The sequence below is a fragment of the Ischnura elegans genome, chromosome 5 (assembly GCF_921293095.1).
Source record: "Ischnura elegans chromosome 5, ioIscEleg1.1, whole genome shotgun sequence".
NCBI lineage: Eukaryota > Metazoa > Arthropoda > Insecta > Odonata > Coenagrionidae > Ischnura > Ischnura elegans.
In genome coordinates, this window is record NC_060250.1 from 78903871 (window position 1) to 78927587 (window position 23717).

Sequence of the window (23717 nt, forward strand, 5' to 3'; positions counted from 1 at the left end):
ATCATAGGACAGAGGTTACACTAACAAGATGCTCATTTATTTATCACCACAAAATAATATTTTTGTTCCCTTAATTTTCATTAAACTTAATTCACATTGGTTGCTCAGTGAAAGAAAGTAGGAAAAAACATTCTGCATTCCCAAATGAAAAAGTGTGAGGGGGTAAGAAAGATCATGCACTGATTGGGATTTGATGGTGTGCTCATTGCGAAAATTTCTCAATATTTTACTCTAGCAAAGAGATGAGGAAATCACACTAAATACAATCTGTCATTATTTAATTTTGAAGCCAGAATTTCTTTCCTGAAAAAAAATGGATAGCATGCAAAGCTGTGGTACAGGCTCAAATTTTTACTGTGACAAAACCATGGCTGAACCAGAATTACTCTTAGGGGATCTTCTCAGATAAGGCTAAATGAAGGAGGGCTTAGAACGTAGGCTTTTGCAGGGAGATTCATTGATGTCGACGGCTTTCGGGAGCAGCTGCGCATTGCGTTTTGTCACGTGAGCTTTCGAAGCTTGCATTGCAGGTCACATCATCAGCCGAAGAATGAGGCCCTCATACGTGCAATGTGGCAAAACCGTGGCTGAACCAGAATTATTCTTTGGGATCTTCTCAGATAAGGCTAAATGAAGGAGGACTTGGAACATAGGCTTTCGCAGTGAGATTCATTGATGTCGACGGCTTTAGGGAGCAGCTGCGTATTGTGCTTTGTCACGCAAGTGATCTTCAGGCAATGAATGAGGGCCTCATTCATCACTTGATGACGCAACCTGCAATGGCCATGAAAGCTTGCGTGACAAAGCGCAATACGCAGCTGCTCCCGAAAGCCGTCGACATCAAATGAAGGAGGGATGAAAGTCCTGATTGGGGAAGGGTCAAGAGTTATAATATGCTATGAGGAATCAGAGAAAACTAGTTTACTCATGGAATAGAAACTTATATTCTAGAGTAACAGCCAAAAAAATATGAATTATCATTCCAGTACAAATTTAGTCATTTTTGCAATATGGTATGTTTAACCCATTTACGCCGAACAGGTTGTTTTCGACCCTTTCAGAAAAAATATTATTTTTACACAATGCATCACATTGGTAAAATTTGGTTGCATAGGTAATGTTGCAGAAAGATATTTCGAGGGATTCGTACCATTAAATGGCCACCATTTCAACTACAGCCTCTGGTGTGGATGCACACATTCAGAATGGAAAAGGGTGGTATTCCTGTTGTGCTAAATTTTAAGTAGTGCAATACATAACAATTAAAAATGCAATTTTGTATGGGGCGACTGCCGTCTTCCTTACCTCATTTCCTATTCCCAGACCAGCTCAGCGATAAACCTTTTCCTTTCGCTCTCACGATTCCCCTACCTCTCAACACAGACAGGAAGCACTCGCATGGCCACGTAAGGTAAGAGATCTTTTCTTAAGAACGTGAGCCTGCAACGCACCTGGGAAACAACGAAAAACGCTGACAAGAGGGAGACGGCAGCTCGCGGGGCAGTTCGAGGCAGTCGACGGTTGTAAGGAAACCAAAGCAGAATAAAGTGTGATTCTCCCCGACATGTGACTTCTCCTTTCTTTCTGCGCGACTTTCCTTATCCTTCTGCGGATGACGAGGACGACAGCGCCCGGCAACTTACAACTTGGTGTCGAGAAGTGGGATTCGTCCATCTAGCTGTAGCAGACCTGAGGACGGAATTTCGTCGCGGAATAAGGAGGTAAGATCATTATGGCGGGGCGAGTTAGTGTTGGTGGAAAAGAGGTGGAGTTGCAGCAAGTGATAGAGGACGTCCATGAGAGGCTTCGTGAGTTAGCCTGTGAAAATCAATCCCTAAAATCCCGATTGGCTGAACGTGATAGTGCCCTTAATTCCAGTTTAGGCCCCGACAGTAAGAAGTTCTCACTATTATCGTCTGTAGGAGTGTTTACGGGTGGTCAGTCCGAGAATGTATTTGCATTTTTTGAGTGTTTGGACGAGATAGCGGTAATAAGTGGCTGGGCTGATGCGGATAAGTTACGGGTTGCAAGATTGCGTGTGTCGGGTGGTGCAGCGGAATTCGTCCGCTCGAAGCAGGAGTGCCGTGACGCCGCCTCTTATGAAGACTTTAAAAAGGTGTTTATTGAAAGATATAAGCGGAAACACGACGCTCGGTTCTATCGGGAGCTTGTCTCTCAGATGAAGCGGGGCCCAATGGAGGATATAGAGGCTTTCGCTGATCGGATAAGGAATGCTAACGCGAACACTTATGAGAGAAATCGACCCCAGGAGTTTTTTGAGGCCACCCTATTTGAAGCCGAGCAGAGGGCGTTGGACGCGTTCCTGAATGGACTCTCCGGTGAGGTTGAGCGCAGATGCCGCCATGATGCGCCGAAGACCCTCGACGACGCTGTCAGAAGCGCCTTGCGGGCTGAGGCGATCGAAGCGAAGGTGGCATCTCGGGCGCCGCCAATCCCCCCGAAGATTTTTCGGGCGCCAAACGAGAGGAAATGTTTCAATTGTCTCCAGCCTGGACATTTTGCACGAGAATGCAGACTGCCGCGAAGGGATCAATGTTACGCTTGTGGCAAGGTGGGACACATCCCTCGCTTTGAAATCACGTGACCTAAATAGTTCACCTTTTCCTCCGAAAACTTACATTTCTCAAACTTAAGCGTGAGCCCGGCGTTCCTTAATCTGTCGAGTACGGCACGCAGCCGTACGGCATGCTCCTCTATCGTTGCACCAAAGATGATCACATCGTCCAAATACACGAGGCATTGTACCGGCTTCAAGCCCCGTAGGAGGCCGTCCATCATCCTTTGGAATGTGGCAGGTGCATTCCGCAATCCGAACGGCATCCTAGTGTAGTGATAATGCCCGCTGTCGACATTAAAAGCGGTCCATCCCCATCCCCGCCATCTTGGTCTTCCTTCTCCCGCAGTTGCAGGCGCTGCCAGTGAGAGGCGACGAGGGAGGCCAAAAAAGCAGACGGTGATTCCCGTCTTTGAGGGAGCTGAGAAGGGATCTCCTTCTTGGAATTTCTCTTCGCCTTCCGGGAATTTCATCGGAGCTGAGGACGAGGGAGAGGATTGTAGGAGATCTCCTTCCTTATCGGAAGGGCTAGACAGCTCGTCGCCTTGCCTTAGCGGAGAGCGTCCCCTGCAAGATACGCCCATCTGCGAGGAGAGGGAGAGTGGAGGGGAGGCTGCCGACCTTGCTGATAACGAGCAAGGCCGTGCCGCTGTTGGGAGTGAAGAAGACGCTTGGAGCACGCCCCTTCCTCAGAGGTCCCCTTATCTTCTCCGCTCGAGGGCACGTTCATCCCATCCCCCATCTCACTCCCCACCCGGACCGCCACCCCCTCCCGATACCCCCCCTTCCCCCCGTTACTTCCTGCGCAAGAGGAATCCCCCTCCGTCATGATGGGGAAAGGAGCAGCTATACAGTGTAAAATTTTGGTGATGTGTGTTTTGTTTATATTTGTGGATTCTGTAGATGGGCAAGATGTGATTCCAATAGGGAGTGGAGTGGTGTTTGAGCGGGCGCAAGACGTGGTGATAACTGATAAAACGTGGGCGTTGGTTATCAATTTTGATTTGGGAGAGGTACAGAAGGAGTATGTTAAATTAGTTGACGCGTTTGCAGAATTGAGGAAAAAAGCCGAATTAACTCGAGGGGTATCCATGGGAAGGGGATACAAAATTGCTCTAAATAGGATGGAAGTGGAGTATTCAAGGGTGAAAGAGGAATTAGAGACCCTAGTGGATTTGGTGAAAAAAAAGAGAGTAAGAAGAGGCTGGATTGATGCAGGAGGATCCCTTCTAAAAATGGTTCTCGGAACAGCTGATGCAGAGGATTTGAGACAGCTAAATGGGAGAATTGAGAAGCTTGAGAGGGAGGGGGGAGATGCTCATGCAGCTATAGGTGCTCAATTGTTGGTTCTGAAAGGAATGGAAGGACGAGTGGCAAATAACACGCGCTTCTTAAGGAGTTTGGTTGACGAGTATATTGATTACAGGAACAAGTCGCAATTGAGGTTTAATCAGTCGGAGGCCAACTATAGGGAACTACGGGAGATGGTGATGACCGAAGATGCTCTGAGGCAGGTGGGTCACGCCTTAGTCAATGCTAGGATTGACTTGACCGGGCTGAGAATTGCATTGGAGAGTAGTGTTTATAATAGACTTAGTAGCATCTTAATCACACCAAATAAATATTTAGAGTGTCTCAGACGAATCAGAGATAGTTTACGGCCCCCATTGAGAATGTTGTCCGCATGTGAGCATGAGACGCTATATGTATATTATGAGATCGCACGGGTGACGGTCGTAGTGGTGGGTGAGACGTTGAGGGTTATAATAAAGATTCCGGTGGTTGGAGACGGCGGTATTCTGGAGTTGTATCGAGTCCACACTTTCTCTATTAAATACCCAGGATTAGACGTCTACGGTCAGTGGAGAGTGGGGGAATATCTGCTTATCTCGAAAGACAGAGCTTATTTTGCTATCGCGGGGGTGGATGAGCTCCAAAAATGTCGAGAAGGACCTATATATACATGCCCGGGTGATTTCGTTCTGTTGAGTGGATCGGGGATAAGCTGTGAGTATGATTTATTCATGGATAGGGGGACTAAAATGTGTATCCGGGAAGAAATGCGCCTGGTAATGCCTTTCTTCCGCAAGGTTGAACGGGGCTGGGTGTTTACTGCTCCTTCTACACTCTCCGCCACCTTTTTGTGTCATGAGGGAGTAGGAGAAGCCAGGCCCAGGTTGCTGAAATTGGAGGGAAGTGGTTTACTGGCTAACGTGAGCCATTGTGATATAACGGGTGAGAATTTCAAAATCATAGCAGCCTGGCAGGGGAGATCTGAAGTGTCGCAAAGCCTGATCGAGTTTGTTTCCCCTCAAATTGAAATGTTTGGGAAGGAAAGGGAAACCTTGATAAAAATGGATATGAACAGCTTGAGCTTGCTCAAGAGGGAGATTGACACGGAAGTCGCGAAGGGGTCACTGACTGTTGGCTTGAGCGAATTGATAGAGCGAGTGCAAAGGAAGTCATCAACGGGAAATATCTATCACATCTCGATCCCTGTTGGCCTAGGGGTACTTTTAATAGTAGTTTTGGGGATACTATATAGTAAACTTACTTGCATTAAGGGAAAATGCCATGGGTTGGGCGAGAAATCCACTCGTACGAGGACTATCGATGCTAGGAACGTACGCGTAGTGGTTAATGAGGAGAGAGATGATGGGGCAAGCGATGGTGAAGATAATATTGCTTAGATACTGATAATAATGGGTAGGTGCTCTCCGAGGTAGGAGAGGTTTGCATTGTAGTCAATAATTTTTTGTTAGATTTATATGGGTAGTAGTGCTAATGAATTGAATCCTTTTAAGGTCGAGCTAGGGTAACCATCGATCACGGTAGAAAATAATGTGGTTATAGTTCTTAGTGTAATTGTGTTCTCTGTTTTGTGTGTGATTTTGAAAGTGTAATAGTTGTTGTAAAATATTGGTTAGGACTAGAAATGGTGCGATGTGTCCGTGATAACGGAAGGGGACGAAATTGCTTGTGTTGGTTTCATTTGTTTTTCTTTCCTTCGATTGCTCGTGATGTGGTTTTCGTTGTTATGTTTAAGAACGTTATTCTGACCTGATTGTGTGATTGTGTTTAAAAAATTTCCAGATCTGTAAATTTTTTAAATTTTTGGGGGAGAGTGAATGTATGGGGCGACTGCCGTCTTCCTTACCTCATTTCCTATTCCCAGACCAGCTCAGCGATAAACCTTTTCCTTTCGCTCTCACGATTCCCCTACCTCTCAACACAGACAGGAAGCGCTCACATGGCCACGTAAGGTAAGAGATCTTTTCTTAAGAACGTGAGCCTGCAACGCACCTGGGAAACAACGAAAAACGCTGACAAGAGGGAGACGGCAACTCGCGGGGCAGTTCGAGGCAGTCGACGGTTGTAAGGAAACCAAAGCAGAATAAAGTGTGATTCTCCCCGACATGTGACTTCTCCTTTCTTTCTGCGCGACTTTCCTTATCCTTCTGCGGATGACGAGGACGACAGCGCCCGGCAACTTACAATTTTTGCATACCTAAGAGTTACTAATATATAAGGGTATACAGGTATGAAAATTAATCAAAATATTTAGGTCCAGGAATCCCGACATCGACCTGAAGACGCCGGTTGGAATACCGGAGAAACTGTCGTCATAAAGAAAAATCCACGCGGTGAAGCCCAGGAACATGGAGACATCATCTAGACAACGCCGCGGAAAACTACGCATCAGCCGTATATATACGTTTCCCAGCTCTCCCCCTTTTATGACGGTCGGGGGTGTAAGATAGCTCTGTTTCGCGACCCAACTCTGCGGGTTTCAGCTTTACCCTTGAAATATGTGAGAAGGTACCCGGACCCCTCGTCTTATATTACCCCACTCAGCGGTAAGGGACTGCAGTCCTACAATTGTTTATCCAGTCAGGTTTCGAAATAAATACTTCTTCTTTTCTCAAGAAATATAAACTAAGAATGTAATTCTTTAACATTTGAGTAGCAATTACAAGTTTTAAACGAAATTCAATGATAAATATTAACTTGTACCTCAAGTTCTGTATAAACATCAACATGGAAATTGTTGCTGCATTAAATGCGTTAATATTGACATTAGACCTTCGTTTAAAATTAGACAATGCTAAAAAAAAAAGGAATTCAATTCAAAGTCTGCAATTTACGTGCAAGCAACAATTATCCATTTGCCAAATACATATAAGAAACCCATAAGTTGACCGAAAACCAATGCCACAGCTAGGGTCACAAACCCAGAAAGGAGGGAGCACAACTACTCTCGAAGTCCCCGCTGGAAGAGGTCGAAAAAGGTTCAAGCTGAGAGCTTTTGATTATCTGTGACACCCTTCTTAATGGATGTCTCGCAAAAATGTTCCATACTAGGGGAAAGGAGAGTCTCTTGAGGCTCAGTACAGCAGTCATGCTAAAGCCTGAATCACACGATCATTTTTTTTCGTCGCGAAAGTGATCACTATCGAGATCACTTTTCCCATCGCGAAAAGCAATCGCTCTAGCCATCATTTTACTGAATCACACGGTCACTCCCGCCGTCGCTTTTAGCATCATTTCCAATAGCACAGCTCGTTGTCATAGGACCCACATCAAGAAAATATACAGCGTGTTGTTTATTTATGTCATTCCCACAATTGTCAAACGCTGCGCTGCAATGACACCATACGGTCATGCGTTCAGATTGGCTGATATGTGGTTTTAGTGACGGTTTTCGCGACGGAAAAAGCGACGGAACGAGTGATGAAAAATAGCGATGGGAATCCTCATCGTGATCCCGAAAAACAATTTCCGGCGACGATCATTTTGTGCAGTGATCGCGATAGTGATCACTTTCGCGACGAAAAAAAATTGTGATCTTGTGATTCAGGCTTAAGACGAAAACTCCACCGTCTCGAAAGGGTAAATTAGCATAGAGAAAAGCTCCGACCATCCTTTAACACATGCTATGTCATTCTTTTCATAATGAGAGATGGAATTGTTGTATGCATGAAGTATTTCTTGAAAAAGGATATCACTAACAACTGTAACACTTCCTCTGTACTAACTTTGGTTCAAACAAGTACAAAAAGCATATAACGGATGAAAACCATGAAGTGCTTTCGATAATAGATATTGAGAAATGAATGATCCTCTTTACAGCAAGAAACTCTGACAACAGAAAATACCTCTGCCTCTGCCCTATGAACTTTTAAGAATATAAAATTTTCCATGCCATGCAAGCTCATTCCACACCAGCTGCTTAGAAAAAAAAAAAGAATTGCCAATAATGTTTGAGAGTGCAGGAAATTAATTGGGTTAACCTTACCTCACTTTGTTCATTACGCTGCTTAAATAGGTAAATTGAAAAACCATGATTAGTCACGATGCAAACAAAGGTTACACGACTAAATGTACAGTAGTATACTATTAATTTTAAATGATTTAATTGATACTTACTTGGTCCAGATACTCAGGTTCTGATGCTGATGCATCCCATCGGTTATTCAAAATGAAAATATTCGGCTTCGACAGTCGTAATGAAACTTTGTGGAAAAAATTTTTCTCCTGAAACAAAAAACCGTTACAGCTATTTAAGTGGTAAGGCAAAATTTCAACATCTATCATAGTAATTGATATAACTTGCTTCTATTCTGCATAGAATTGAAGTCAGTCAATGCTTAATGTCAATATATTGGTTAAAAATGGGCTATTATCAATTTTTAATATTACTCTTTATCAGTGATGCGTAATTGTGCATAAATGTTAGCTGACAAGGCAATGATCCAGTCAGTATATTTCTCAATGGATACACGTCAAAACAACTTTTTTTTTAATAGAATACAATTTAATATTTCATTTAGCTTAAGAGAAAATTATAACTACATCTTACCATTTTACATATAAACTTGGTATTAAATTTGGCTTCTTATAACTAAACCAAATACCAGAATAATTTTCTTCACTTGAAAGGATGGGTGCAAATGGCCCATTTTGAGGGGGGTGTACCTTACACAAGATGACAAAAAAAAATAAAATATGTACAAATAAAAAAAAGAAATAATAAGATAAAATAGTTGCGCCTGCTGACATATGGTGGAACCAATCTATCATAAATAAAAGAGATCCAAAAAATTTCAACCTAAAACTTTTTTTAACTACACAACATGTTTGAATGTTTTAACATCATGTTCAAGTATATCCAACAAAGTTTTTCAGTAGAACTTGCAAGATCTCTTTCATTTATGATACAATGGATTGGATGAAAAGAAATTCAAAGAATCCAAAAAGTAGTGATTTGCAACTGTGAAATTCAATACTGAGAAGCTAAAATTTTTCATCAAATATAACATGATTTTGTAGCTTACATAATGAATTTCAATGAACCTGACAGCATTTCTTAAAATTAAATAAATTCTTCTTAAAAACATATGAATCATAATTCACAAATTGTTCAGACATTGGTTGTTCACGATGAACATATTCAATCAATGCTCAAACAGGTTTACATGCTATCTTTACATAGTATGATGTTAAAATATATTATTTCTACGAAAGAAGCTTGCCTATCAGCCATTGTATTTGTATTAGATGACAACTACCTATATTTTCCTAGCTTAACTAAATTGTCCCATAATATGGCACGCAGTTGCATGGCTTATGAGTTGTTTGAGGGGGAACTACTATATGATGCAGTGCTAAGTTCATGGAGCACAGTCATGGCGGTCCTCGATGTATGGAAATGAGAGGAAAAGAATTCCCGCTACGTCTACTGGCACCCATAGATACTACCACACAGTAAACTAGGAAGCAGTGGCAACTGTAGCAGGTAACACCAATTCCGATACGTGACCAATCGGAAAGCAACAGGCAACATACTGTGAAATTGTTGCTTTTCTTCCCTTTAGAGTAAAATTCTTAATCACTTTATGAAAGCTGAAATCACCATTCTACCATATAAGCACGTGTAAGAGCCGAACACATAAAGAGACGCGCCCCTATTTTGAGCATTGAAGCAAAAGAAAAAAAATTTGCTGCATTTTTTTAATCCTATCGCACAGTGTTGCAGATGTATGCCGGGACTTTCAACAGTTATCAAAATTTCCTCTTTCAATACTAAAAATTTACGCAGCATTTTTTCACCTAAATTTACACGATGTGTACGGCACTCGGAGATATGTAGTTATTCACTGAAGTAGTATGAACACATATGTAGTAATTCATTGAAGTCTAATCGTTATGATGCTTACTAGCAATGGTCAGATCGGATACCTCAGATCCAAATATCCACAGATAATGCCCTTCACCTAAAACTCCGGATCCAAATTCGTCGAAGAAATTGAATCTGAAATTTTAAATCATTGCTTTCGTCCTCTTAGAAAGAGTTCTGATCCTCTCTTCGCATACGCCATTGCTCTACGATGCTTGTCCTACTCACGAACAATTTTGTTTAAAAGTTCTCGTGAGAGTATTGCAATGGAATTGCAGCCGTGGAAAATTTTAAGGCAAAACATGACAGGCACATAGTATGAACCTTCCCAAGAGATTGAACAACAATCGGGGGAATCTCAGCATCGTAGGATAATAACCACATCGTAGATTTCACGGAACCACACTCAGCCCTCCATCAGCCAATGCCTCTAGTGTTTTTTTTTCTGTTCCAAGACCCCACAGACCATATATCACTTGCCTCAAAGGAATATATCAAGTTATGGAAACAGGAACAGGAACAATGGAAACGAGCTTCATGCCTACCCCATCTCACCAACTGAGCTTTCTTGGTCTACCAGCTTCAATTCTCCCAGGCCCAATTTCTGGAGGCCAAATTCTAGGTGATTAACCTTCTGAGCTCGAAGATATCTCAATAGCTTTCAGCAATTGTGTGATTGTATGACACGCAAGTTCAAAAGAGAATGAGACCTATTGCGACGCATATCTGACAGCATTTAAGTTTTTAAGCTCCAATGTATTGACCCAAAGATTTATAGTCACAACAAGGCTACTAATATTCAACATAGTCCAAACAGGACCATATCACATTGCTGTGCCTTCGCCCCTTCGCTTTGAAGGCAACGTCACATGCAAGATCAGACTTGTTCTTCCCTTGCTGCTTCGCTCGTAGTCTCATGTATGTCTTTTCATGATTTTTTGCAAGCCCATTTCTTTCAGCGAATAAACAGGGTTCAAACAGGTATTCCCATCACTAGTTTTCGTACCATTTACTTATAACTTCCTGGTCCCAGTTACAAAAATATACATGCCATTTCAGAGTTTATTTTGTAAGCAGTTAACTTTTTAAAAGTAAAAAGGGTTTTAACAAGTATTTTAGCCATTTAATTCCGTAATGGTTTGTGGTAAAAGTTCCCAGTCCCATTTCTAAAACTCTATGCATTTCATATTTTTTGTGATCTATCACCACATACTTTTTCTATCCCTTAACTTTCAACAAGTGAACTGGGTTGAAACAAGTTTTCTTGCCATTTTTTCAGTGCCAGTTATTTATGGTATCAAATCTAATTCCAACCCAAAGAACCACTGAAACCAAAAAGCCAACCAACCCATCCACACACATCATATTTACCATTCAAAATAGAGATAACAAACTATGTTTTTACAATAATTTCTGGTCTTACTTAAGATAAACTAAAATGCAATAAGATCACAAGTAATAAAGATAACTCACAGTGACCATGAGGGTGGACTCTGCATTGGCAACTAGCACAAAAACATCAGCATCTAAACAGTGCCGATCGATCCATTCATCCAGGTTGGGTGACACATCAATACCTGGAGAGTCTACGAACACCACATCATCTCGAAGTAAAAGGCACTTTTCTTTTGGCCAGAATATTCTTACTAGCTGGCTTTCATTAAGTTTCTCCTTACATAATGCGTGTGCCAGTTGACCAACAGACTGTAGGGTAAAAGATAATATATTAATAATAATACTGTAATCAACATATAATTGTTAAAATTTAACCAAATATTTCTTAATTTTAGAAAAAGCCAAAATCAAGAGAGCCTTAGAGTCAAAACATGGATACTTCCGCAACGAACTTTTTCAGAATCATCAAGAAAACCCAATTAAAGAAACAGAGCAAATACAATTTAAATGGAAAAGGCTTCAGTCACATCAGTGACCCCCCATTTTCAATACAGAGCACTGCCTTCACCAATAAAAGCATAGTTATACTCCTAGATTTGAAGTAAAAAGTGGGATAGAACACTTGAATCTTTGACTCTTACTCTTATGACAATCCAAGCAGAAAATAAGTTCGACATACCTTGACATTTTGTTTTTCTGATGAGTCTTCTGTCATCAAGTAGGATTCCCCATTTTCAGAACCTTCAACTTGTAGAAAACAGTTTGTTGTGTGACCAATTCCACTGGGTAATATTTTTTCCCTTAACATTGAATTGATAACCGTGCTTTTACCATTACTTGTCCTATAAAAAAATATAAAACACAAATGTAAATGTATGTGCATTTCAGGAACTCTCTACAACACTCTACCATACATACATAAGCTCTACAACACCCTAATCACCCAATATTAAGCTAAACATTTCTGGTTTTCAAGTTTGGTGCGATAATAATGTCATGAATTACCAGGAATTTTGAATTTAGAGCTGCAGCTTTATTGAGAAATCTTATGGTTACGATACTCAAATAAATGACATTCTTATACATACCAGTGTGGCTACAGACACCAGAGTCTATATAACCTAACTATTCCCTGACAACTTATCAATATTCCTGCTCAATCAAAAGGTCACCTGAAGCCAGAATATTTTACTTCTTCCAACTAAAATGTCATTAGGTGAAAAAAATTGAAAGCTAACAACCTCAGATTAAAAGCTACAGGTATATCCTAATGAAAAATATAATAAACCTTGATGAGTAAAACTAACATCTAACTCGCACATACTTTCTATTTTTACACTCAATAAGTGTTGGGCTAAAAAATAGTTATCTTAAATATTGAGAAAGCAATACATATATGCCATACCGACCTACATAATAAGCTTTCATTGAAGATAATTTTATTACCGCCTTCCTTCTAGATTTATGCTTGAGTTTCTTAGATACAAATATCTCCATCCTCACATCAATCCTGTTCCTATATAAGAGTTGACAATAGGTTTATTGGCTATTATTAGCTCCACCTCCGGTATAGCGACAATTTGCCATAGCGAGTTTGTATTTGAGCACCATGAGATCTTTTATTACCAAGGTTGCACTGTAGCTAGTAGGGCTCTCTCCAAAAAGAGAATACTGTCATTTTGAGGACTTACTGCTGAATTCTTTGGTTACAGAAGCAGCAAATGTGATAGCAGTTGAAGTAAAACAATTTAAGAAACCAAGGCACGTCCTGTCGTATAAATAACCTAGAGACCCTTTCCTCCCCAGTTCTGCTACGAAGTTTGTACTGAATCTTTCCACAGCCCGTTGTAAATGGTGGAACAATTCAAATTTTGTAAACTTATTCTCACTGTGGGCAAAGAGAAACCAGCTTGCTTGCAGTTAGAGATGGGTCGAATAGCAGATTTCTCGAACTCGAATATTTAAATCATTGCTCCAATATTCGAATATGTACCTTGAATACTAGAATTGCGCTAAGCATATTAAACATACGCTTTTTCTTCTACTTCACTTGATGAATATATAAATAAAAAGGTATATATCAAATAAATTTTTAAAATAAACTTTTTTATTTTGAATAAATTCCCCACATTGATTTTTGTTGCTTTACATAAGCTATTTTCGGTTTCACTTTTCCTAAGGTATCTGTTTTTGTTGGGTGACTTTGTTTAGACAAACTTGTCATCTCCAAAGCCTACTGATTTTTTATCATCTCACCTTCGTTTGAATCTTGGAAATCACAGACTTTGAATCGCACATCAAGAATTGTAGCAAAAGTGAATAATTGTTCTTTTTCCAGAAATTCACACCAACTTTTACTGGAAAACAGCAAATCATTGACCAAACCTTGTAGATGACTATGACGAAAATTTCTTCATGGTTTCTAGGAAATTAATAATGCTATTCACAAGGGGGATGACTTAAGAAACTGTGACAGCACTTCCACTAGCAAGAAATGTTGCTCTTTCGAAAACATCCAGAATATCAATCAATTGCTTGATAGCACCGCCCTGTGGTGGAGTTAAGTCTACATTAAACTCAGGTTAGGGGCAGCTAACGTTATGGCTTGCTTCTGTTCCGGGAGACGCCTCATCACTTGAAATAGGGAGTTCCATCTTGTGGGTTCATTCTGGATGAGCATAGAATGAGAAGTGATGAAAATAATTTTTTGAATGTTGGTGTATTGATACATTCAGCCAGGGACTTGCGCATATGCCATTTTTTACTATTATTTTAATGAAAATTTTGATCCTTTATCAAATTTGACGCGCCATTGCGGCAACTTTGACACCTCGTTTGGCATAAAGAAACAAAACTGACGTCAGAGGAAGCCCACATCCTTGCAGTCTTCAAAAGCGTGATGATCTTTCCGATAAGTGGAACAGTTCGGGAGCAGTAGGTCAATGCATAACAGAAGGTACCCCAAATTTCGAAATTTTTCCAGCCATTTTTAATTTTTTTGAGGAGTTTTGTGGGGGAATCAGGGGATTTTCAGAGTTTTTCCTCTGATCATTTTTGGCTCCCCACGTTGAACAATACCTATCTTTTCACCACTCTGCGAATTTGATGTAGTTTGTCAACTTGCCTAAAACGGTGCTGCATGCACTAAATGTCTACGTTTTTGTCCCCTACATTTTTCTGAATCAACTACCAACGACGTGCGTGCGACAGTGTATGACACGAAATTCAAAGTATTAGAGGTATTCCAGATTGCACTGTGAGCATATTATTCGAGATCTCAAATACTTTCTATTACTCGAGTACTCACGGATACTATTCCTGCATCTCTACTTGCAGTAAATTACTATATTACTTACCTGACTAAATTTTTATAACAATAAACAACTGATACAAATGTACCACTCTCTTTAAGATTTTGGTAGGTCAAAGATAAATAGTTACATAGCAGGAGAAAATCATGTAAACTAATATTTAAATGATTTTTTTTTAATAGTAAGTAGAGAGAATCAGTTATTCACCATTAGTCTTTGACAAAAGAGCAACTTAAGCCAGATGTCAGTTCTCTACCTATTTAGGCAAAATACAATTTGGAACCATACCACTTTAAGTCTAAATATTACAGAAAATCAATGGCGTAACTTGGAATATGCTTAGGGGGGGAATGGAGGGGCTATGGAGAGAGACCCCACCCCCTCCTCTGGAAATGGAGGTTCTGGGAAATTAAAAATAAAACATTTCTGGATATACATTTTACACCATTTTGGCACAAACAATTTAACTTTTAGGAGATGCAGTTAATATAAGTCAAAACTAGACAGTGGTTAGTTAATTTTTTTTTCTCTGAAGCTTAAGGGGGGATCTATCCCCTCATCCCCCTCCCCCATAGTTACACCACTGCAGAAAATACTAAGTACAGTGGAACTTGGTTAGTACGTTCCTCCTTAGTACGTTTTCCTCCTTAGTACGGCGATTTCCCTCGGTCCCGGTACCATCCGAACAAAATACAGGTAAAAGAATTTGGTTAGTACGTTTGAAAAAATTGCGCTTTCCTGGTTAGTACGCTCAATTGCTTGCCGTGATGCAACCCGCAATTCGTTCTCTAGTGTCTTCTTAAGGGTCGCAAACGTCTGAATTCGTGATTTAATTTATTATTATTAGCCATTAACATTCTTCCATTCATTCCACATCTCTTTCTTCTACCGTAATTTATCCAAATGCATTTCTAAATTCTTGTGACGTGATGAAAAATAAAATGTGGCCATTTTTTGGGAATGTCTGACTATGAAAAACTACAGCCAATAAGAAGCCCCAATTTTCCCCACCCCGAGCTCCTCACCTTCTGTTGCCTTTTGGAGCTTGGGGGTGCCCACTGCTGCGCACAAAGTTCATGAGTGGGCAATTGTTGCTATTGCACGAGTTATCATGATGAAGAAATGAGTCTTAACGGTATTAGACAATTCCCACATTATCTAAAACAGTACTGCTCCATAAACTCGACGTCGTGCGTATTTACTTGACTACTGTTGCGGGAGCAGACGATCCTCTGGATCTCCACGCGAAGCTTAGCTTAAAAATACTTGATCTCGGAACGAAAGCAGATGACATTAGACAAATTTTGAAAGTAAATTTCAACTGTTTAATATAAAATTTTCTTGTAATTACGTCGTAATCTAATAATCTTGCGTGTCATCATTTGATATATCGATCGATTTTACAATAGAAATGGTATCATTCCAGAAGCGAATTTCTACGGCTGTTGCCGTAATTTGAAAGTCAATATAATTTTGCCTAATTTTTATGATGTTTAAAAAACCAGTTGACTTACTCCGGGTTGTTGTTATATTCTCCGAGTACGCTGTGAGAAAGAAAAATGACTTGTCTTCACTCGTCCTCGTTCTGTAAATAGATATAGGATAAATCACGGGAGATAGACGCCGTAATCATGAAATCCTCTCCGGGATGTCCATGAAAAATTGCGATTTTTATTCACATGGTATTGTTTTTCATGGTAGCGCTCATTTTCTTGATTTTAAATGTGAAAAGAGTTCAGGAAGGCGATCCTATGAGAACTACTGATAGTAATTGTAATTATGACGACTTTTTCACTGATTGCAATAACCCCGACTGCTATTATTTACTTTCCTCGTTAGTACGTTTTCCTGGTTAGTACGTTCATTTTTCGTGGTCCCTTCAGAAACGTACTAACCAAGTTCCACTGTATTTAAACAAATTATGTGAAACTGTCAATCGTTTAATCTTGATTTTCACTATCCTTGAGCCAAAGACTGTATTGGGCAAGAAACCTTATGGCAAAGTTGTGTGTGAGTATATATTTGCCAAAATACAATGTTGCAGCAATCGACTGCTGGTACAGAAATTTGGAAGGATAACATATTGCCTTGTTTCATTACTTCTTGATTGGATTTTGGAAATTATTATCCTGCATTTTGAAAAGGTACAATGCAAATATGTACATGTTAAGAAACAAGTTAAGTTGTCAAATGTTTATCTTATAAAATTGATCATATCTTCTGAATTTTGAAAATGTGTCAACAGAAATATGATTAAATTTAGGTACCTCAATTCTAATGCATTAAGGTACAACATTTATCACATAAGTTTCAATGTAATCACAGAATTTAAATCACTGATTTTACAGCAACAAAATTAAAGACTCCAATCAAAAACTACTCTCCCTCTTACAAAAAATGAGGAAGTCTACTCAGTATTTTTACTTACCTTCCAAAAAATGCCACCTTCATATGGTCACGAGTCAACACATCCCTAATACCTTTAACTTTTTGTACATAACTTTCAACCTCTTTCGCCTCCTCAGGAGGTATGATTTCCATTTCTTGACTGGCATCTGTGGAATAGAATTGGATTTTTTACCATAACATATTTTTCATAATTACCAAAATGAAGGTGAGTCGGTAAATTACGTAAGGATATGAATTGTTGTAAAAACTTCCCCCTTCTTTCAGCATTTATCCATAAGTTTCTTGATTGAAAGTACTTCGCCAAAAAACCAACCTGACTCCAGTGACATCATGGCAAAATTAGCAGTATCAGAATGCACTTTCCTTAACTTTTTAAGAAGTGACATATTAGTCTGTTTTTATAATCACAATTTATTATTTAAATTTTATAACAACATTTTTTTACTTTGGTTACGAATGCATAAATTAGAAATTATGAGGCGACAAAATTGATAAAAATGTTATTCGACTGCAAAGTCTTTTGCATAAATTAGAAATTTTGAGGCAACAAAATTGATAAAAATGTCATTCGACTATTAAGTCTTTTGTTAACCAATGCCGGAGCGGCGTTCTGACATATTGACACCACCACCTGACTCTTGAAAAGGTTTTGACAATAGGTTTCATGGACATTAATTTCTCCACCTCAGTAAGATGCTAATTTGAGATAAAGAAGATTTCTTTGGGTACTGAGGATGTCGTTTCACTGAGTTGCTACTGTAAGCACAAGTGATGAACTCAACTATGCCAAGCAATGTAAAACAGCTACCTGGGTTATCCTATGTACCGCAGTACAGACATTGTGAGCTTTCTCAAATGATAATTCAATTCTATTTTCATATTTGACCATTGATTTTGAATTAAACCGAAATTTATGCATTCAAATAATTTCCAGGCATCATTCCTAATGCATCAATATTGGGAAAAGCCACGATTATAGATTGTATATACATATATTAGGAGAAGCAAACTACCCTATTGTTCAGAATAAATGTTCTTCCCTGCATTAGCTTGAGAAGTGCCATTCTTAGAATCAAGCTCAACTCAGATTTAAGCGAATGCAGTAAATTATTTTGTAGATTTGCTCTCGTTAATCCACCCTGTAGGTCAAAGGAAGTCTAAGACATATTGATCATGCAAAGGCAAAAGGTATACAAGTAAGGATCAATGTATTTTTGTACTTTCAACAGCCAGTTTCCTAGAAGAAAATTTTCCAAGTCATTAAACACAGTCAATACCTCTAAGATACCCTCCTGAATGATACACAGTTCATGAATAGGGAACTAGCATTTTTTCCATGACTTCATACTAACAATGTGTTGTACTACCGTATCTGTATGAATCAAAGTCAAGCATGATTTGAGGACAACCCCTATTTTCTTTTGGAACTCTGCTAGGGATAAAAATTAATTTTGAAAAATAATTACTGCTTACCTCTGATTATAGTTCCTCTGTTTTGCCCAAAATGTCCAGAAAATAAGTAATAGGGTGGCCGAAATCATAGCATGCTTTAATAATTAAGTTTTGAAGAGGGCTATGCCCACATTGGATAGCATGTACTTGAATGACTAATAAGGCAACCTGAACATCACCGTCAAGGTATAAACTGCGGCTTAGCAGACAATTATTTGTTGTTCTGCTGTTTTCAAAGATCAATTAAGATGTCTTTCTTGTTTATTATCAACCAGATTTCAAGGGAATCCTTACAATAATTTGAAGTGTATGCATTTTAATCATTGGGATCCTTTTAAGTAAAAAAATTATTCTGCAATTTCCTAGCAATTAATGCAAGTTCCTAGCCTAAAGAACACCATGAGAATAAGATGCATGAACTTTTCTGAAATCTTTGGTTGCCAAGAATAACTATGGCATGCCAATATCAAACTCATGGTCAATGGAAGTTATGGAATTAAGTTTTTGAAATCATACTTATGAAAACACTATCAAGCCACAACAGGAACCATGGAGGCAAATATAATAGATAATTTTCTTACCCAAACCCAGGGTAACGGAGGCAAATTTGTGAACATATATTAAGGAGTGCACCTTACATCTGATTGGTGCCAGCCAAATCTTTGCCTCCTGTCAAAAAATGTCATTTTTTTAACTTAAAATAAAGTTTTTAAATTATGGTGCTACAATTTTCAACATCAGACTTTGCTGCAAAGTTATCTGGCGGCACACTTTGGTACCTACCCATTACTTCGATTATGCAACCCAAAATAGATTATGCATTGCAAATTTGAAGTCGAGGATTTTGCATCTGATAGTAAGACCTCTTTTGTAGATAGTAAGCCCTCTGCAAGAGCTCAGAGGGAAAAAATCATCTTTGATTTGCTCGAGTACGGTAGGTATATATTGCTTTACAAGTAATGATTTGTCACTATTACATTTCACCTAAATATTTATCACATGTGTTAGCTATGAAATGACTGTGAGCAAAACAACCCAATAAAACCAAAATCATGATTTTTATAAGTATTACCTAATAAAAAAAGTAATTTTATGATTACAAACATATTTCTTATGAATAACATAAAAATTGTTGAATTAAAACTTTTGGGCTATGTCGCCGCGTCAGATTTTGGGTGGCCCCAACGTTTCCCGACCGATTCTGGTCGCTTTCTCAAGGGAATCTGAAGAGGTGGGATTTAAAATTGATATACATATATAGGAATACGTGTCAGGTGGTGGGGGGAGGGGAGTGAGAGGTTGGAGGAGTAGGTTGTCGATTATTTTTCATATATCATTTTTTATTATAAAAAATTCATAAGGAAGGAGTGCCCCTTAGACCCATAGTCAGTGCCATTGACTCACCAGCATATAAACTAGCAAAATACCTGGCACCGATCTTACAGCCCGCAGTAGAAGATGCTAAATCTTTCGTGAAAAACTCACAACATTTTCTTCAGATCATTAGTGGCGTCAAGGTCAAAGAAGAAGACATCCTAGTCAGCTTTGACGTAACATCGCTCTTCACAAATATTCCTTGTGACGAGGCAGAAAATATCATAAAAGACAGGTTCGGAGAAAACATCGCCAAGATGACTGAGATTTACCTCAAGAGCACTTTCTTCCGGTGGAGGAATAATTTTTATCAACAGATGTCTGGAGCAGCGATGGGTTCTCCTCTCTTCCCAGCAATTGCAAATATATTCATGGAGCACATAGAAGATACAGCCATTCAGAACGCCCCCTACAAGCCGAAGATTTGGGTCAGATATATCGACGACACTTTTATCATTTGGACGCACAGGAAAGAAAAGCTTCAGGAATTTTTTACTTATTTGAACGGGATCAACAGCAACATAAAGTTTACAATGGAGGTGGAGGAAGGTGGAAAACTTCCATTCTTAGATGTCCTCGTGGAAAAAAAGAAGGACGGAACATTGGGGCATGCAGTGTATCGAAAACCTACAGCAACAAATCGGTACTTGCACGCCTTATCTCACCATCATCCAGCGCAAATAAATGGAGTGGTCAACACGTTAATTCACCGCTCCTACAAAATAAGCAACCAGAACAACTTTGCCGAAGAGAGGAAGAAGCTAGAGGCCATTCTACGGGCAAATGGATTCAACGACAGAGTTATCTCTCGAACATTTAATAAAGTTATCAGAAGGAATAACGAGATCAAAATCAACACCGCAGAAGCAGCGAACTCCTCTGTAAATGACCTCAGCGACCAGAAGAAAGCCTTCCTGCCATACATTAAGGGGACGACTGACAGAATAGAAAATATCCTACGCAAATTCCAGATAAGGACAATGTTCTCGCCTCACGTACAGATAAAACATCTATTGAAAACCATCACGGATAGAACTCCACTACAAGTCAAAGGGGTATACCGAATTCCTTGCCAGACCTGTGGGAAGAACTACATCGGCGAAACAGGCAGATCGGTTAAAACACGTCTAGAGGAGCACGAGAGAGCAATTCGACTGGGGCAGTCAACGAAGTCCACAGTAGCCGAACACGCAGCGCTGGGCCACACAATCGACCTTAAGGAAGCAAAAATTGTTGCAAGAGTGAAAGGCTTTAAACAGAGACTCGTAAGAGGAGCAATAGAAATATCAAAAGAGGAGAAAAACAACTTCAACAGAGACACTGGCCTTAAAATCAGCCGTACTTGGCAACCCGTAATCGGCAAAAATAATCAACAACCTACTCCTCCAACCTCTCACTCCCCTCCCCCCACCCCACCACCTGACACGTATACCTGTATATATGAATTTTAAATCCCACCTCTTCAGATTCCCTTGAGAAAGCGACCAGCATCGGTTGGGAAACATTGGGGCCACCCAAAACCTGACACGGCGACATAGCCCAAAAGTTTTAATTCAACATGACGAGCACCTGCGAAAGTTTTAACGAAGAATGACATAAAAATTACATAAAATAGTTTATGAGAGATATGACATTAGCATACAAGATCAGATGTTATCCATAAATCTATTGGCCCTTCGGATAATATCAATCAGAAAATTTTTTTGAAAAGGTTTACATAAATCTATTGATGTGGTGCAAGGGCTTTTCTAACTCACTGTTCATGTATTCCACACTGTCCTTCACATAGTCCTCTATCTCCACGAAGATGTCATTTATTTTCTTCTTCGCTCGAACAAAAATCTGAAGAGGAGAAGTATCATGGTTTCGGACATCACCAGGTGCAAGTGTGGATCTGATGCCAGGACCATCCCCAGCCATCAAGGAAACAGTGCGATTTAGATAGGCAGCCATAACTATATCACATTAGGTCATGCAGGCAACTGAAAAAAATTAAAAATAACTTGCAAAACATAATAAAACTGCTAAGGAAAAATACGACACCACATTTAGATACATAAATTGGAAAATAATCATAAAAATTACAAAATATTTTCATTCACTACATACCTACAACACTACAGTACTTTTAAATTTACACATTTATCAAGGATTAGCAATCTTTTGGAAGAGTAACGAAATGTTTTATGGGAAAGGAGTCTATTATAGTTTTTTTATACATTTGAACCATTAAACCCATATATTTATATTAAAAAATGGAATAGCTCCCATTGAGTAAGTAATTCAATAAGGGCAACTCCGATATGTTAGAGGTATAATAAGAATGAAAATAGGCAACTGTTCTTTGAGATGACTATGAAACCAGTACGTAAAATGTTGGAAAAGTTGCATGAACACATAAGTTGGCCGATAAAATTGTAATATTTTTGCCAAAAAAATACACTGCAAACAGTAATACTGACTAGCAGTTTATCTTTCAACATACTACATATACTCTAAATACAGTGGTCTGTCTAAAAAAAATTAAGAAGCGTAAATAAAATTATGAAGCAAAACGGCTCAAAACTACCAATGTTTTACATGTATTTAACTCCTCCAATATTGAGTCAATCAAGTAAAAACTTTCGAGATCCAAGTCCAAAATAATGGTATCAAGAAATCAATGAAGATCAAAAACAGGCATAATAATAAATACAATAGAATACCGATACAAAAGTCGGTTGCATCTGTTACCATAAGATACCACGATGAAAACACACAACAGCCTCAAGCGGACCGCACTCTCACGAGGTAAGCCTCACGTAAATTAGTCGATCTTTGTTTACCTTACCGTAATTCAAGTTTAATTACTAGTTATCTTTCATTAACCTTTAATGAATTATATTGAAACGTAAATGCATTGGTTAAATCTAAAGCAATTATCACATAAGGAGCCGAATCCATTACACATATACACAACATGGAATGAGGCAAGGATATATGTATGCATGAAACTTAGTTCTCATGGAAATCTTGAAACACAAATTTCCTCAGGAAACATATATTTCATGCATTCCACAAATGGCGAAATAGAAACCTACCTGTTCATTTCTGGGCATTCTTGGAAAACAGAATTTATGTCATCCCCAGGGACCTAAAATGGAATCATTACCAGGAAATAAATGAAGAGGAAATCTTAGTTACATTGAAAACTCAAGGAATAAATATGATTCGCAAATTCAGTTTTCATAACATGAGAGATCGCGCAACCATGCATTATTACTCAACATTACAGGTAAGTTTGTTTAATGCACCAACGCCGACTCTAATTCCAACGTAGTACTTGAGAAGTTTAGGATCTATTGCTCCATATCCGCAAATATTTCAAACTACACATATATACAATGCACTTACACAAAATTAATCCAAATTAGACAAAATTTATTGCATTACGACTTGCACACAATCACGCACCAACTATGAGCTTTGCGCAGCACCCGAATATCTTGATAGAGAACGCGGCCCAGAATGGCGATGATTATAATCATAAATATTTAAAAAATTGCAGCTTGCTATTTAAAAAAATGATCGTTAGCACTAACACAGAGCTTTATCTTTCAAACAATTCTTGTTTGTGCTTGGAAGTCATTCGTAGGCAAGACTAAATTCTAAGGTGAGGGTTTGGGTTGGTACTTTTCTCATACTTTCTCATAACGAAGGAGAGTAAAGCCGTGTCCCAATTGGCCATTTGGCTATGCCAATTCCAGGATTTAGCCATGACGCCATCTTGGAAGGATGTCCCAACTCGTTAGCCAGCATAAGGGAGGGAATTTAGGCAGCTAACGCGGCCGCCAGATTTAGGCATCGAGGAGTGCATCCTTCGCCCCACTTTTCCCATGATTCAAAGCGTCTTCAGGAGAAAGGGCATCATGGCTGTCAAAAAGGGATAGTACTTGTTTGCAAGTAGTGTTGATATTTTGAGACTTGTTCGAATAATTATTAATTTTTATTTTGTTTATAATAATGAAATTGCGTTAATGGAAGT

At 39.1% G+C, this 23717-nt stretch overlaps 1 protein-coding gene across 6 annotated transcripts in view; it reads right to left on the reverse strand.

Annotated features, from left to right (window-relative positions):
- The window catches only part of LOC124159099 (transmembrane GTPase Marf), a 43516-nt gene extending 20147 nt beyond the window's left edge, over positions 1–23369 (reverse strand). Inside the window, exons 1-8 of one of the 6 annotated variants that reach the window (XM_046534645.1) lie at positions 23147–23369; positions 22774–22826; positions 21451–21675; positions 16887–17013; positions 11827–11989; positions 11226–11456; positions 8003–8110; positions 7872–7892 (exon numbers count right to left, since the gene is read on the reverse strand). In XM_046534645.1, the coding sequence (XP_046390601.1) occupies positions 7872–7892; positions 8003–8110; positions 11226–11456; positions 11827–11989; positions 16887–17013; positions 21451–21646 (846 nt within the window). In that variant the 5' untranslated portion in view covers positions 21647–21675; positions 22774–22826; positions 23147–23369. Of the gene's footprint in view, positions 1–7871; positions 7893–8002; positions 8111–11225; positions 11457–11826; positions 11990–16886; positions 17014–21450; positions 21676–22273; positions 22299–22773; positions 22827–22960; positions 23063–23086 lie in introns of those variants that run through there. The other 5 variants (XM_046534642.1, XM_046534644.1, XM_046534643.1 and 2 more) reach the window with 5 other exon arrangements.
- Between the last annotated feature and the right edge of the window lie 348 nt (positions 23370–23717).